Source organism: Buteo buteo, chromosome Z, assembly GCF_964188355.1.
Source record: "Buteo buteo chromosome Z, bButBut1.hap1.1, whole genome shotgun sequence".
NCBI classification, from domain to species: domain Eukaryota; kingdom Metazoa; phylum Chordata; class Aves; order Accipitriformes; family Accipitridae; genus Buteo; species Buteo buteo.
In genome coordinates, this window is record NC_134204.1 from 12,102,512 (window position 1) to 12,118,676 (window position 16,165).

A 16,165-nucleotide genomic window follows, 5' to 3' on the forward strand; every position below is an offset into this window, starting at 1 on the left:
GGACCGCCCGCCGGGGCGGAGCCGCCGGTTTGAACGCGGGGCGGCGGCGGCGGGGACCGGCAGGTAACGGGCGGCGGGGGCGGTGTGGCCCTACGCGGGGCTGGGGGGGGGGAGAGGCAGCCCCGGGGGGGCGGTGGGTGCGTGGCGAGTCTCCCCTTGAGTAGAAGGTCTCCTTGTCTGCGGTGGTGAGCCGGTTTAAAGCAGGCAGCGGGAGGGGGGGAAGGAGGTAAAAGCCCCCCCGCCCCCCACCTCCGAGGCCGAGCCTTCCTGCGGTCTCCACAGCAGTCACGGTCGTGGGAACGTGGAGCTGGGTGACCCTTGGAGCGGACCCACCGGGTGGGCAGCGCTCCGGAGGCATCAAGAGCGGCTCTGCTGTGATAACAAAGGGAGGATATTTGGAATGGGGAAACGTGGAGATGGAGCAGGTAACGTGGCTAGTGGGGCATCATAAGGTAGCTGACTGGGCAGACAGCATCCTGTGGTTTCTATTCTGAGTCCGAGAAGAGAGGAGCAAGCTGGAGTGCTTCTGTTGCCTGGAGGCAAAATATTTTCTAATCTACCCGTGGGCTCCAGGCAGCCCTCTACCCTATGGACCTGAGACAGAATGTAATGTGTTTTAGTATATGGGGAGTGTTTGCACTGCTTTATGTGACTGGGAGATGGTCAAACCAGGCGTAACTTCATTTGTCTCTCTTTTTTTTTTTTTAATTATTATTTGTTAAAAGAAATTGGGCTGCAGAATGAAAATCATGACTGCAACCTACCCTGGCTAAAGGCACTCTGCGAATGGTAGCATTTTAGTCTTATTGGTGAGTATTTTGCAACTGCACACTAACACTAAGCTCTTGCACAGTATTCCCTGCAGTGCTGCCTCTCCATCCACAGGGGTGCCAGGTCTGCCCTGTTTGACCAAGACATGGCCTCAGCTAGGCTTGTGGTTGTGTCGTGAGCGAATATGAGAATAAACCTCTGGAGAAGCTCCTGCTGCTATAACATACTGCACATGTCCCTCAGCTATCTGGTTTTTTTTGCTAACTCATTAAATGAGTCTTGGTACTCATTTGATGTGAAACTTTTGTTTCAGACATTGATTTAGATAGCTGAAATGTCTCTGGAAGACTGTATTTGACAAATTCCCCTCTCTATGATGACACATCTTTCTGTATTGGTATAGCTCGTCCATGTGGGAGCCAGAACTTTTGTGGAGGTAACTCAGCTTCCAGAGAAATTGCAGACTTCATGCTGTGGCAAGTGTGCAACAGCATGCACCGCCTTTTGGTCAAAAGGCAGAGCAATATTTAACTGGTGCTCTGCTAACATATGCCCCTTTCTCTGAGAGAAGGTGATAAAACAGGGAGTGTTTTTCTCCGTAATGAAACTGTGATGCTCTTGCAGAAGAGAGCAGCAGCTAAGCTGGTTAATAAGGGCATAGTGTGATTCACAGTAGTTGCTCAGCCTCTCTCATTTCTGAAACCATGAACTACTGTTAGAAAATGATAATGCCAACCGCTTTCTTCTTGGGAACCTCCATGGGAAAACAAGCAAGAGCACTCTCTTTCTATATCTCTCTTCCCCTTGCAAGACATATCTTATGGCTGTTTTCTACTCCTACCCACAGTACCTCTTCCACCCACTAACTTCCTTGGGTTTATTGAGACTTGTGCACCAAGAACAGGGCAAAGCACAAGAAGCCGTGGTTTGTGAGTGGGATTGTACACTTGAGATTTGCTTACAGACATATTGTAAGGTACAGCTTTTGCTTTCACGGTCTGGTCTTCCTAATGCTGTTCCTCCGGTTGATACAGGGCTCCTGTACCCGTGGGTAGGAATGCAGAAGGAAACTTAATAACGGTTTCTGGCAACTGACTTCCTTTCTTTTGTAGTGAAGCATAGAGTTTGTAGCTCAGAATCCTTCCCTGTGGCATAGGTTATCCTTTTGTTGTGTGTCCAACTCTTGGCTCTTCAGGATCGGTTACCTTGCTGTATATCAGCCCTGAGGCTGCCATGAGTGGCTCGTCCCTGCTGTTTATGGCTGGAGCAAACACTGTGGAAGAGCAGAGGGCTCGCTGGGAGAGAAAGCGGAGCCGGACAGCCAAGGAGCTGCTGGAAACTGAACACAAATACCTTGAGCAGCTGGATTTGGTGGTCACAGTGAGTATTTTGGCCCCTTCTGATATGTGGGTACCTTCAGGCAGCATGTACTTATTTGTGCTGTCATGGGGAAGGGTTGAGAGCAAGACTTTAATACATCCCTACTGCACGGGACAACTGCTGGGGCTGAAAGGTTTTTTGTTTTTTTTTTTTTGTTTACCTCCTCTGTAATATCGGATAGCTCATGGTTTTGGTCCCTTGGCTTTGGTCCGTACACAGACATAAATCTTTAAGTTTTGATTATATAGCGGACTTGCCTTAAGGTGCCTGAGATGTGTGAAATGTAGGGGCACAGACAAGACAAAGATAGATTATGAACAAGGCGGTGAAAAACAGATGTGTCTAGGAATACTGAAATAGGCTCTATCGGTGCTGTAGTGCTGTTCCACATGTTTACAGTTACGGTCAAAGTTACCAAGAAGGCTTACATCTGATGATAGATATCTTAGGTAGGCATTCACAATATTTGATATCCTTTCGAGGTAAAGAGTGTGCAGGCTGCAAATTCTTGTTTCTGTGTGCCACGAACAACCTTTGAGTGACCTGTGAATTTTACCTGTTTGAAATTGTCTCCTTTTTTCCTACTTAGTTCTTTGTGACAATTTTAAAGGCCAAAGGGACGCTGAAACCTGCTGTGTTGGACACCATATTTGGACCCCTGGAATCCATGTATTCAGCCAGCCAGTAAGTGAACACACAGATGTGATTCTTCTAATTATATGGGGAGGACCCTGTATTGGTGAAAAAGTAAGATTTCAGAAAATAAAGCTAACACCTTGTAAAACAGGCGTGTACTGCTAGCCTTAGTGGGACTTGCAGGTGTACCCAGGAAACTGCTGATCTGTATCCACATATCCAGATGCCCAGTTGCTCTCTGGATAGTGGTTTAAACCCAGTAAGTCTGCTCTGTGGTATTTTTAAGGGGTGTTTTCTGTAGCTTACTCTGTGACCACTGAGCACGTATTTGGCAGAGAAACTAGATGTGAGGTGGAGGCTGACAAAGGAAGGTCAGCATAGGAGTGAACCAGAGGGAGCTGTGAAAATGCCGTCAGTAATGTACCCTTCACGAGCTTTCTCTGCTCCTTGTGCACAGTGTTCTGTCTCTTCACCTGGAGAGAGGAAATTTGGGACGAGGATTGGAAAATTTCTGTCAGAATCTAGAGCTTTATGGCCACTATGCTGAGAATTTGGAGCAGGCAAATAAAACCTTGAAGGTAAATAATCTCTGTTATTCTTCATGTTCTTTCTCTCCTCTCTCCATTCTGTGAAACAGCTACATCCTTCCCTTTTTCTTCTGTTTCTGGAGTGATCAGTTTTCTTCCTTTTTCTGGGTTGCTGCTATTTTCTCAGTCTTACTTCCATAATAGAATGGTGAAAACTTCTCTACTTCAGAGCTTCAAATCTTTGAAGCTTGTTTCAGGTGTTTGTGTATGTATGTGCATAGGCTGAGCACTGCTTTCCCAAACAGGGTTCTGTATTTACTCCCACTCTTCCTTGGCTGGCAAGCCTGGAGAGTTTTCAAGTGGGAACACTAGGGGACAGTGATCTCCTGCTGGAGAATTATCAGGTCTCCTAGTCTTTCCCACTACCACTAACTGTATCCTAACAGTGGGATTTCCTTTTCCTTCCCGATTTTTTTCCTATGGTAGAAGAAAAATTATTCCTTTCCACTTAACTTCTCCAAATACAACCTGTCTTCCAAGAAATTTCAGAAGGATATATTTTTGTTTCAAAGTCCTGAAAGCTTTATCTGGAATTTAAACTACCTGACTTTTTTTTTTTTGTCAGTGCTTGTTCCCAGCTGCAGGATGTACTAGGATGTTTCCCTTCTGTTCTGTTTGCATGCATGTATTCATGCAATTGATTTCCCAAGAGGAAAAGCCATTTTGGATACTTGCCTTGGGGTGATGGGAATGCAGGGCTGCATTGCTTTGCCTTGAAATGAATGGCAAAAAGCCACAGGTGGACTCCCTGTCTTCCTATCTGAGTCAATCTTCCTTTTTTACTTTATTTCCATTTGCTGAATATACTAGCTTTATACTGATGTGACTGTATGAAGAGAAGATGCTGCTTCCATTACCTGCTGGGAAATGGTGGTCAGGAGAAAGGGAATTACTCGCCTATGGCCACAAAAGAAGTTGTTGATGGTTGTGTTTAGGACTGGAGTCCTAAACTCTAAGTTTAAGAGTTTTAAGAGTTCCAAACTCTGGTACATACTAGACTACATATATCTTTCTATAGCCTCAAAACTATATGCCTTTTCTGCTGCACACAGGAGCAACTGAGAAAAAATAAGTCATTCCGACGGTTTAAGAAACTCCAGGAAACTCGACCTCAGTTTCAAGGGCGAAAGCTAGAGGATCTGCTTCCTTTGCCCCTGCAGAGGCTGCACCAGTAAGTAAGCAGTTCTGAGTCTTCAAGGTGTTAGTACAAAAGGGAAAAAGGAACATAACAGTCTCTTGGTTGCTATGGAAGGTAAAGTTGCTTAATGTGTCGAAGCATATAGACAGCAATGAAACAGACCTGAAGATGTGCCTGTAAAGTGGAATCAGTGTACCTGGATGAGAGTTGATGCAGAGAGGTAGCTATGTTTAGCCCTGGCTCCCAAGTCCTTCCTCTAGATCTCGGGTAGGATTGAAGTGGAGGCTTTCTATCATCTTGGTCAGCTACTGAAGTCAGGCCCTGAACAAAAGCAAGCTGTCGGAAGTGCTGCAAAAGTGGTGCTCTCTGCCAGACATGGTCTCGCTCTGCTTTTGTGCAGGTTGCTGACCTGGAGCATTGTGACTGTCCTCTCTTGTAGATGGTTGCTTTTGGAGAGAGATGAGATTAATGAATGTGGGGGCTATTTTCTCCCCTCTCTGATTAGCAGGGCCATATGCTTTACTCAGATGTGGTGCCTATTGCAGTTGTCTGAGCCTGGACAAATCCAGTCTGGACTGCTGCATTCCCCCCTTGAGGCATCATCTCCCCTCTGAAGAGGCAGACTGACTGCACGAGGCGAGGACTGCCCTTTCTTGGGGAAGGAATGTGGGTAATACAGAGCATGGGTAGTTTGCTGGGAACCCAGCTGCTGCTGCTATAGATCAAGTAGCTGCTCTTCAACGATGGCCTTATCCTCACTAAACCAAATTTGAGAGACTGAGAGCCTCGTTTCTTTGAAAATAACTCAGAGTAAGCATACCACAGTCTTTGAGGTAGCTTTACGTAACCTTTTTATAGCTTTGCAGATATAAATGTAAGCTTTCTTTTTACTGTAATTCTTTGGATCGTTCCTTTACATTTGTAGAATAGCAGTATGTATGTTGCTGTCCAACTGTTTGGAAAAATGGTGGCTTTTTAACAGAAGGTCTAATTTTTTCATTAATCAGCTCTTTCACATTCAAGTTTCTTCAAAACTCTGTTACATATACTGCAGGTCATGTGACTTCTGCCAGCCCGTGAATCTATTCAATGTGATATTTCTTCTGTCGTTTCAGACTGAAAATAGTTTGACTTTATTGGGAGAAAGCATTTGCAGACATCTGATCCTTTCCGGTAAAGACTGGAGAGGAAAAAAGAAAAAGGTGCCTCCTAGTTCTTATAGAAATGCCTTTATTTTCTTGTGTGGGCAGGAAATGTGGTATGAATGCTACCATTCAGATATAAAAAAAGAAAAATAGGTCAAAGAGAAATTTTCTGTTACTGAAGGCATTTTTATGTGAATGCTAAGAGAGTCTCCTGAACTTAATTTGTGATGTTGCTTTTATCAGATCCCCAGGAAATGCCAAAGGCTTGCAAGTGTATAAAATACTTAGGTTAATTTAGTCGACAAATTTGAAGATAAAATGAATGTGATCAAAGAATTGTGACCAAAAGCTGCTTGGTTAGACTTAGAGGTGTGTACTCCATCACCTGGTGGAGTGTTGTTCATCATTCTGTCACTAATAGGAGATGCCGCTGTTCCCAGTATCTTTTTGTGGAATAAACAAACCTGCTCTCTCTATCTTAGGTACAAGCATTTCCTCAGAGACCTGCTGGAGAACACCAGCCCGGACAGTGCTGAGTACAAGAAACTTGAAAGTATGATTCCATCTGTAGATGCTGGCACTTTAATCAGTGTTAGCCTCCTTGCTAATAATATTTGGATTCTCGTCTTCTGTCTACTTCCACGAGAAGAAAAAATCTTCTCTCCAGGGTTCTAGTGCATTACTATTTCCCTTCTCCATCTTGATCAAGATGTCCCCAAGAACACATTGGGAATAGAATTGTAGAGCAACTGATGAAGAAAGTGGCCTACGGGTTAGGTTGGAGAAATGGCAGCTCTATTTTTTACAGTGAGGGTGATGAGACACTGGAAAAGGTTGCTCAGGGAAGTTGTTGAAGTGTTGTTGAAGTTGAAGTTGTTGAAGTGTTCAAAGTCAGGTTGGACAGGACTTTGAGCAACCCTATCTAGTGAAAAATGTTTCTGCCCATGGCAGGGGTGGTTGGACTAGATGATCTTTAAAGGTTCTTTCTAACCTAAACCATTTGCTAGGATAATTCATGTCCTGCATGCCATATTTATTGCAGTTAACACCACTTGTGGGGCATTTTTCCTGTGTTTCCTTCCAAACCCAGGAAATTATTCCTCTGTCTAATGTTTCATTGACAAATAAATATTTTCTAGAACCACAAAAGTGTTGGTTGGAGAGAGGCCTCTGGAGGTCACCTAGTCCAATCTCCTGCTGAAATTAGTGAATAAATCTGTTGTTGATACTTGGTTTAAAACATTTGCTTCATAATTGCATCTTATCTTTTCACAGCAAAATAGGTAAGATGTAATACATATCCAATTGTGATAACCTCAGAATATGCTGCTATAATTTCAGAGGCTGTGAAATCCATTTCTGAGGTATCTCGGTGGGTCCAAGACACAGTTCGTAAGAGAGAGAACTCACTGCAGCTACTTCGGGTTCAGAAACTGCTTAAAGGCCAGAAGACCCAGGTGTTGACTCCAGGTGGGTCTTATTGACAGTTCTGTTTTTCTTCTGCCAAGCTAAGATAACTGGAGGTATGCTTGCCTTTATCTCTGACTGTACTCCTATTAACCATTTTTCCCCTGCTGGCCCAGATTCCATAGATAGGTGTTGAAGGAATGTAACTAGTAAGTATTTCAGGCACTTTTTTTTTTTTTTTTTAAGAATTTTTTAGGAAGGATAAAGAGCAGCTTAATTGCTTTATGCTCAGATAGGAGGAGGTGATGACATGTAGTTAGAAAGTTAGTCACAGGAACCCAAGGAGGTCAGGAGTGTAAGTCCTGGGTGAAAGACAGACATTAAGTAATTTTGGAAGAGCTTAAGTAATGGATTTGTCCCTACTCCATTGCAGGAACCTTAGATTTCTGAGTGTCAAGGACCCAAGGATTGTACTATTTTTTACCTTAAGCTACAAGCTTCATGGACTTCTGCTTACACGCTGTAGATGAGGAATATTCTTTTATCTGCAGGGTTAAGCTGTGCCAGAAATCACAGTATTTGTGTCAATAGCTGAGATATATAAAGTCACAGCCACTGGCATGTAAGATCATCTAATTGGATCTTTATGACATCTTGTGTGACTGGGTGCTCTCCATGCCCAGAGTACACTACAAGCTACGTATGGAATATTGTAAGAAATGTCTCCAGTTTGGGCAATTTTGAATTGGCCACTTGGGGCTTCACCTGTGCCCTCTCTGAACATTGCTATTGCAGAAGTCATCTAGAAACAGTGCTGCAGCTGGAGAGGAATGTTAAAGTCACTGTGTGTAAAGGTCTCTAAGACACACCTCCAGGTACTTGTGAATGTGGCTGTAATTCATACATGTGGATTTTGGGGTGAAAAAAACATCCCTCAGTGGGATGGGGGAGAGAATCTGAAGACTAAAAGTGAGAAAGCTCAAGGGTTGAGATAAAAACAGTTTAACAGATAAAACAAAAGCCACATGCACAAGCAAAGCTAAACAAGGAAATCATTCACCACTTCCCACGGGCAGGCAGGTGTTTAGCCATCTCCAGGAAAGCAGGGCTCCATCACGCCTAACAGTGACTTGGGAAGACAAATGCCATCACTCCGAATGTCCTCTTCTTCTCCCAGCTTTTATTGCTGAGCATGACATCATATGGTCTGGAATACCCCTCTGGTCAGTTGGGGTCAGCTGTCCCAGCTGTGTCCCCCCCCAACTTCTCGTGTATCCCCAGCCTGCTCGCTGGTGGGGTGGTGTGAGGAGCAGAAAAGACTTTGATGCTGTGTAAGCACTGCTCAGCAATTACTAAAACGTCCCTGTGTTGTCAATGCTGTTTTCAGCACAGTTCCAGAACATAACTCCATCCAAGCTACTATGAAGAAAATTAACTCTATCCCAGCCAAAACCAGCACAGGTAGAAAAAGAGATTATTTATCAGAAGTTATTCTCAAAGATGCTTAGTCAATGGGCAGATTAATTTACAATTCTCTTTCCCATTCTTAGAAACTTTTTGGTGATGCTAGCTCAAAGGGAGCTAACACAGGTGTGCTCTGTTTATACTGAGCATGAGCATGTGTGGGAGTGTCTGGACACATTGGGGTAGTGCACAAGTATAAAGGTAAATCGGTTAATCTGAATGACAGAACTAATAAGATAACCCCATGCCAAAATCCCCCACCCCCAAACAGTATAGCTAGATCAGAGATGACTGTCATTTGAAAGAGCATAGGGTCTACTTTTTTTTTTGGTCTCCCAATATTCTGAAACACATAGTAGGACAAGTGTTGAGGGTCTATAGACACCTTTCAATTATCTGGGACAGAGAATTGTGGTTGTGTTTTCCATTAGCTGAAGTAAAATAGGTACTATTGGATGTGAGAAGCAGAAGGTAAGAGGCAGCTGGGGCTTGCTAGTTTTGGGTCAGCTTTCAGAGACAAGCTAGCTTTTGCAGAACTGTTAAGATTGCATCCTGTTACTAGGAGGGAAGAGGTGAGAAAACGGAATGCGATAGATTCAGAGAAAAGGGATAGCTTTGTAGTGGGTATCTCACATTTGGCAGTGTATCCGAGAGGTACTGCTGCCAATGAAAAGAGACCCTGCTCTCCTTGCTGCCTTCCATATATAGGGCAAATACTACCTTAGCCAGAACTGCCTCCTTAACATAGCACACTGTTCTGTCATCCCTAGCTTCCCTAGGGATATTTCCTTGCCCTTCTTTCCCAAGAATTTCATAAATCACGTGCCTTTAGAAATCCTGAACACTGATCTATATCCCAAGACTTCCAGCATAGTCCAGCTCAGACTGTGTGCCAGGGAGTCTGATCACAGCTTAGCCTGAGGGAAACAGTTCCCAGTCCAGCCCCATGCTGCTGACACCTTCCTTCCTTTTGTTTTTTAAACTATGACTGATTCCTGCACCTTGCCCTTTTCTTTCTTAGTTTCTTATTCAGATAAGAGTGGTTCCTGTGGAGTAAGCTAAGCAGGAATTCACTTGCCTCTGTTTTGTGACTGTAGCATACTAAGAAAGACACAACCCATAATTAAAACAAAATTGTCTTGTTTTCTAAAAGGTACTTACTAGCTCAGCCGGAAGCTAAGGCACAAAAAACAGTGGCTGAAATTCTCTGGCAGGTGTTTCCCAGGCCAGATGGCAATACCTTATTATGGCTTTCAATTTTTGTAAATAATCTTACTGGCAAGTGTCTTCGTAATTCCCATGAGTTGATGGCTATCTTGTACAATAATCCTTCTAGTTGGAGGCACTGCTTTAATTATTCCATTTTGTGTAGATGCTGGTTTTTTTATTGCTGCTTACAGGTAGGTTTATCAAATTGTTCTGTTTTTTTTTTTTTTCCTGCTGATTTCTCTGCCTTTTTTTTTAATTGCAATTCATTTCATGGGTAGAGGACACTGGACCCTATTCTGCAGGAGAAGGTTGGCAAGGCTGCCTATTCAGACCTGCCTTTTAATATGTTGGTTTGTATCCCCTTTGCTGTCTTCTTGTTAGAACAGAAATCTGCATTCTGTAATCTGTTAACTACTGGAGGTCTGTATGTAGTTAGATGACCTGTAAAACTTTTTCTTTAATTGGCATGCACAAGCAAACAAAACAAGGGCAAAATAATAGGTGTTCAAAGCTTAAACTAACTTCTGTTTCATCACTAATGACAAACAACTGGGCAATGCAATTCAGGATAGTTCATGGTGTGTTTTCTGAAGGCTTATGTTAATTTAAAGGTACACATACCATTTTCAAACCATGTTTTTGTTCTGGTTTCTTTAAACGGACTTGCATATCATTATATCCTCTTAATTAACACAGTAGATTTATAACATATTCAGTCTGCTCCTCATATACTAAAGGTTTTGGGCTGATTACTGCTTCTGCATGGGTGCTATCAGTGCTGGTGAGCTGGCCCCAGTTGATACTCAGTGCCTTGTAGTGGCTGGAATTGATGTAGAACATGGTAACTTACAAAGTCAGCTCACTGTATTCCTGTTTGTCTCATTACATCCCTTTTTTTTTTTTTTTTTTTTTGCTAGTGATGATCTGACAGCTGTCTTTATTTCCCTTGCATGCCTAGGGCGCTGGTATATCCGGGAAGGCTGGCTTTTGGTGGTGCCTTCAAAGGGAGAAGAACTGAAGCGCAGGATGTTCTTCCTTTTTTCTGATATCTTTATTGCAACAAAGCCCTGCCACCCACTGCACCCGCTGAACTCGAACAAATTGGCATGCCAGGCTGTCTACCCGCTTCACCAGTGCGTAGTGGATAAAGTGTTCGGCCACACGCAGAGCCAGGGAGGGCTCCTCAGTGTAAGTCTTCCAGGTTCTGCCTGTGAGAAACATCCCTGGGGTCAGACCTGCGAAGCAGATCTTTAGCTGTCTCAGCAGCAGCAGGACTGAGATGATGAGAGCGGTGACAACCGTAAAGGCAATGAACTGGTCTGAGTTAGAGCAACCCTTCTCTTCTTGAGGGATGCAGGTCCTTCTCCCTTCATGGTGTAGGCCCTCCTGAGCACTCTGGGGTACCGGCTGCTGGTTGCCTCACTTAGTTGAGGTGAGGAGGGTCCGATAAGCCTGTGACATGCCCTCATCAGACCCACATGTTTGGGGGGGACGGGACAGCCCCACTGTCATCTGACAATGAATACATATTATTATGTTGACTGTGGACTGAGCTTATAGAAAACCTTGAAAAACAGACAATATGAAAAGATGTGGGTATTATCACAACAGACATTGCTTGTGCATCTAACTCCCTGAGGGCTGCAGGGTCTTTGGCTGGGACTGATGCCTTAGCAGGGGTTTCAAGTTGGGTCTTCCTAGGCTGCAGCACCTGGGAGCTGTGTTAGCCCATTCCTTGTCAGCTTCACAGGGAAGATGCTTTGGGAGAGCGGTGATCTGTAGGTAGTGGTAGTGGAAGGACCCCTACGGGCAGCTTGCAATATTGGAGAAAACTGGATGAAGAGCTGCTGAGAACTGTTTTGCCCACTTGCAAACACCCTATGAAGTCAAAGTGAGCTGTCATCTGTGGCTGGAAGGAATGGACAAGATTGGCACTTGATCTGTACTGTCCAGCCTCTAGCTTCTCCTAGTACCAATGCTAAATTTTTCTATCTGGGAAAGAAAATGGTGGAAATATGCATGCAGGCCTAAGTTGAGTTCAGTGGTGATAGCTCTCCTTTTAGCAGAGTTGCTGCCTTGGCAAGGAATGCCATAGAGCGTCACCAGATTCTGTTTGCCTTTCAGCTTTCCTTTCCACACAAGACACTGTTGTTGATGTCCAGCGAACAACAAGATATTGATGACTGGTATCAGAGTCTCACAGCTGCAGTCAGGTAGGCATCTAATTTCCAGAGGTGGAAGGGGCTGAGGGAAGGGGGCAGAACATAAAAATTGATCATATGGACCTGTGTATTTGCATGTATTACATGGTTATAAGGCTGACAGAGAAGACCTGACTGGCAGCCAGGATACAAGGGAATAGTAAGAACGGATTTAGTGTATTAACAGTAAACTTCCCCTTTGTTTTCCTCTACAGGCAGCTGAAAGCCTGACACACCTGAGTACAAGACAGACCTGCAGGACAACTGCCCGCCTTGGTGTAGAAGTCTACACAACCTTAAGAAATGTTCAAGGACTTATAGTAGGAGAATTGCATTTAGAGAGATTACACCCTGTGCTTGTGAGGTTATGAATGCTTTGTCAGCTGTCCTAATCTTATACAGATATTGCAATAAATAGCTATGCACACTAAGGATTTGTATATAAAAAAAATCTGTATCAAGAATTTTCCCCAACTTAGCTTAGAAGCTTCTAGCTTTCTACACTTTTTTCCCTCAGGTTATTAAAGGACAAGCAGAATAAAGCCTGACTTGCTTCCCTCATTAAATGTTTTTATCCAACTGTCTTTCTAAGTCAGTGTTTTCCCATTTATTTGTCTACATCTGTATCTACCTGCTCTTGCTTCTGGGTCCTTGGATCAAAACAGGCATTTTGGATAATAGTAACATGAGCATAAGACCATATTTTCAGCTAGTGCTACAGGGCCACAGTCATCTTCCTTCCTTGACATATTTTTATCATTCATATCCTTGAGTTTTCTACAAAAATAGTTTGACAGTTATTGTCCTTCCTCCTCCAAGAAAGTGACGGGTGGGCAGATCAAAGGAAAATGATTCAGTGGTTAAAGTCCTACCTCTCAGTTTCTCATCAATCCCACTGAAAAGTTAATCTGCTGAACTATCTGAAACAAACTGGTAAGTAACGTAGATTTATGCTTATCAAACAGCATTCACATTTCCAATCTGAATCCCGAGATTATGCATATGAAACAGCACTCACCTTTGCCTTCAAGGTATGCTTTGAAATGCTGCAGTGAAAAGCCTGGACAGCACTTCTGCTCCTGAAGCACAGGGAAGATCTCCAGAGGGCTGCGGTCAGCATTCTGGGTCATTAATTACTGGTAATGTGCTAGGGTTTAGTTTACTAGGTTGAAAGACCAATTTAAGGAACAAATGTAGATACGGTATTATTCTTGAGTATTTCATTAAAGCCTCAACATGGACTTTTAATAATGTGGAAGATCTGCAGCAATGGCAGTTTGGTTCATCTCTTCTATTGAGGGGGAAAACATCTGTTTGAACAACATGCTAGGTCAACTGCAAAGAGGGCAGTTTCAAGGTTATTAGAAACATAAAAATTAAGGGCCACCTGAACACTGATTTCTTGGTAGTTTGACTCTTGTTTCTTCTTCCTTAAACAGTCCCATGCATCTTTAATTTCGCACTGGAATTCATTAAAACAGAAGTGGTAGTGTGTGAGGTACATGTCCTGAAAAGAGAATTACCACATTTTAAGTTCTTTAACATCGCTTGGTGGGTTTGGGGTTTTTTTTTTTGGTCTTTCCATACAGCTAACTTGCTATGTAAGACCACGCATTTGTCTTAAGTTTGTGAAACTTAGGAGGGAGGAAGGAACCCAACATGTCTGTTGGTTTGGTTGTTTCCTGCCCCCCGCCTTCCCCCAGCTACAGTTAGGACTTCCAAGTACTAGTGGTACTTGAAATAAAAGACAAAGCTAGCAACTTAAGTTTCTCATCTCCCAGTAGTTGTATCACTCTGAAAAAGTTCTGCTACTACCCCTTTTTTGTTCTAATAGGATAACGCATCTATTTCTTGCAACCTTATGTCTGAGGCTGAGATGTCTACCAAGCTCTTGGTAGAGACTACTATTATTCCTGCCCCCATTGCCTCCTTATTGTAACACAACTCCCTTTGGTACTGCCTCTTTTAAGACTTATCTCTGTGCTACCATCCCATTTGCATTCAGTGCTTCTTAAACAGCAAAACCAGCTTGATTTTTCACTGAATTTCCCACCGTAAAAGGCTGCACACTGGCTTCTAGAAACACTGTAGCTCTGTCACAGTGAAGTGGAGACGCTGCCCCAGAGAGTAGGGCTGTTAGACCAGAAGCTATAACAAACCCAGTCTTTGCTGTAATAAGCTACTAACTGATGTGGACAGGAATATAATCCAAATAGAATCAAACTCACTTTCTGAACAGAGTTTATTTACACAGAGAATATCAACCATTAGGGTTCCCAGCTTGATTTCCTTCTCCTGCTGAGTCTTTATTCAAACTACAGGATGAAACAAGTAAACCTTGAGCTTGCGCCCCTGTCATGGCAACTCACGGTTAGTAATCAACCTTCAGACCTCCCAGGACATCTTCCATTCCTGTGCTCCAGGACGGTGACAAGCTGGCTGGTGCGTGGGCAGCTCAGGCCAAGCCCCGTCCTTGCACAGGCACAGGGCCGCCTCAGGGCAGAGGGGGGGGATGCCTAGACAGGGGTGCCCTCGGGGGTCTGGGGGGCTGCCGCCTGCTGCATGTCCTGCCGGTAGCCCTTCAGAAGCTGGTTGATCAGTGTCTTCTCAGTGTTGCGGCGCGGGCAGATGAGCGGTGGGAAAGGGTTGCCCTTGAGCTCGATGACCGCCATCTTTGCGCGATCAAGGCCATCCCGGTTGGGGATCTGCAGCAGGCGGGTGTAGCTGCCGGGGTGGGGCTGGAACCGGGGTGCCAGCACCTTGAACAGCTTGTGGATGAGGTCCTTCTCCTGCGGGGGGGCACGCTCAGCTCCAGCACCACGGCTGGGGGTGGGGGTGGGGGGACGACGGGGGGACACACAAGGAGGGATTTGGGGCGGGGGGGTGGTGCACTTACCGTCAGCCAGAAATTCGCCATGCGCATGGCGCGCTCGTTGGTGTCCCCCAGCTTGGCGTACTCGATGAGCTGCGGGGAGGAAGGAGGCAGAGCCGTTAGGGTCCCTCGGCCGCCCGCCGCTTCCCCAGGCCCCGTCCCCGTCCCCGTCCCGGTGAGGCCCGGCCGCTCACCCGTTCGGCGTAGCCCCTCATCTCATCGGCCCGCGCCCAGGGCGCCTCGATGCGCTCATGCCGCACCAGCGCCGTCACGAGGTTGCGCAGCAGGTCGAGGCGAGAGCGCGGGCCCAGCCCAAACCGCCGGTGCACTCGCCCGTGCGAGATCGCGGCCGCCACCGACAGCCGCATCCCGCCGCCTCAGCCGCCGCCGCCCGGGCACGGATGGAGGCGCGTCCCGGCAGCCCCCGCGCCGCCCGCCCCCGAGCCGCGCGGCACGCCGGGAGTTGTAGTTCGGCGGCGCGACCGGCTGCTGCTGCATAGAGCAGCAGGGCCAGAGGGCCGCCGGCGGGCTCGGCGGGAAGCGGAGCCCGGAGCCGCGTACCGAGAGGTCTGCACGGGGCAGGGAAGCCGGGGACGACCCGGGAGCGGGCCGCCGGCCTCCCGCGTTGGGGTGTTCGACGCACCTCGGTGGCGTCACAGCGCGCAGGCGCAAAGGAGCGGGGGGTCGCCTCGAGGGGCATCCTGGGCGAGGGCGAGCCGCGGGGCATGCCGGGAGCTGTAGTTCCGTGCCCCGGCTGGGCCGGCCGCCATCTGCCGCGGCTGTGCGGCCCCGTCCCGCCGCGGCCAGCCCGGCGGTGTAACAGCCCCGCTGCTGTCTCCGCCGCATCGGGGCTCCCCCGGGGCGAGGCCCTGGCGGCGGGCGGGCAGGGCGGGCTCTGAGGTGAAGGAGGGAGAGCAGCCGGCCTCCCTGCTGCCCCTCACGGCGGCTGTGGCGGGGTGGGGGACACCGCCGGGAGGGGATGCTCCTGGGGGCTGCGCGGAGGGGCTCCGCCAGGCGCGAAGGGCCAGAGCCTTTGTCTTATTCCCCCCCTTTTCCCTCTGTACCGGTAGCTGGATGCCAGAGGAGTCTTGGACCCCCAGTATCGCATCCCCAGGCTGTTCAGAAGCTGCGTACGCCGGCAGCATGGAGTAAGGCTGCTGGATCCAGCCTCATGTAGCCCTCACAGGGCGCAGGAGCCGCCATCCTAAAAGTGGAGGTGGGTGCGGGCCTTATTTCCACACGGACAGAAACCCGCCGTATTCTGCAAGAGCTTGTGCCCCCGTGGCGCTCCTGGCAGCGTGTATAGTGCAGCTCCAAGAAAAATGCTACGACGCAGGGTAAGGAGGTTGCCTGCT

At 46.6% G+C, this 16,165-nt stretch overlaps 2 protein-coding genes across 3 annotated transcripts; one reads left to right on the forward strand and one right to left on the reverse strand.

Annotated features, from left to right (window-relative positions):
• The first annotated feature begins 15 nt into the window (after window positions 1-15).
• Window positions 16-12,369, forward strand: ARHGEF39 (Rho guanine nucleotide exchange factor 39). 2 transcript variants are annotated; one of them, XM_075020349.1, is made up of 11 exons: window positions 16-63; window positions 726-809; window positions 1,967-2,151; window positions 2,741-2,835; window positions 3,245-3,365; window positions 4,427-4,545; window positions 6,140-6,210; window positions 6,999-7,127; window positions 10,696-10,925; window positions 11,862-11,950; window positions 12,154-12,369. In XM_075020349.1, exons 3-11 carry the CDS (start codon window positions 2,005-2,007, stop codon window positions 12,167-12,169), a joined length of 1,017 nt encoding a protein of 338 aa, XP_074876450.1. In that variant the 5' UTR covers window positions 16-63; window positions 726-809; window positions 1,967-2,004; the 3' UTR covers window positions 12,170-12,369. The 2 variants fall into 2 exon arrangements, with proteins under 2 accessions (XP_074876450.1, XP_074876451.1); XM_075020350.1 differs by lacking the exon at window positions 16-63 and having other exon boundaries at window positions 557-809.
• A 1,793-nt stretch (window positions 12,370-14,162) lies between these two features.
• Window positions 14,163-15,255, reverse strand: MRPL17 (mitochondrial ribosomal protein L17). Its single transcript, XM_075021801.1, has 3 exons — window positions 15,005-15,255; window positions 14,835-14,903; window positions 14,163-14,727 (listed from the first exon to the last, which is right to left on the reverse strand). The coding sequence occupies exons 1-3, from the start codon at window positions 15,176-15,178 to the stop codon at window positions 14,455-14,457; spliced, it is 516 nt and encodes a 171-aa protein (XP_074877902.1). The 5' UTR covers window positions 15,179-15,255; the 3' UTR covers window positions 14,163-14,454.
• Window positions 15,256-16,165: the final 910 nt, after the last annotated feature.

Coding starts and splice junctions, on each gene's coding strand:
- MRPL17 (XM_075021801.1), bottom strand. CDS start 15,178: ATGCGGCTGTCGGTGGCGGCCGCGATCTCGCACGGGCGAGTGCACCGG. Junction 14,904..15,004: donor TGAGGGGCTACGCCGAACGG/GTGAGCGGCCGG, acceptor TCCTCCCCGCAG/CTCATCGAGTACGCCAAGCT. Junction 14,728..14,834: donor TGGCGAATTTCTGGCTGACG/GTAAGTGCACCA, acceptor GCCCCCCCGCAG/GAGAAGGACCTCATCCACAA.
- ARHGEF39 (XM_075020349.1), top strand. CDS start 2,005: ATGAGTGGCTCGTCCCTGCTGTTTATGGCTGGAGCAAACACTGTGGAA. Junction 2,836..3,244: donor TCCATGTATTCAGCCAGCCA/GTAAGTGAACAC, acceptor CCTTGTGCACAG/TGTTCTGTCTCTTCACCTGG. Junction 7,128..10,695: donor GACCCAGGTGTTGACTCCAG/GTGGGTCTTATT, acceptor TTGCATGCCTAG/GGCGCTGGTATATCCGGGAA.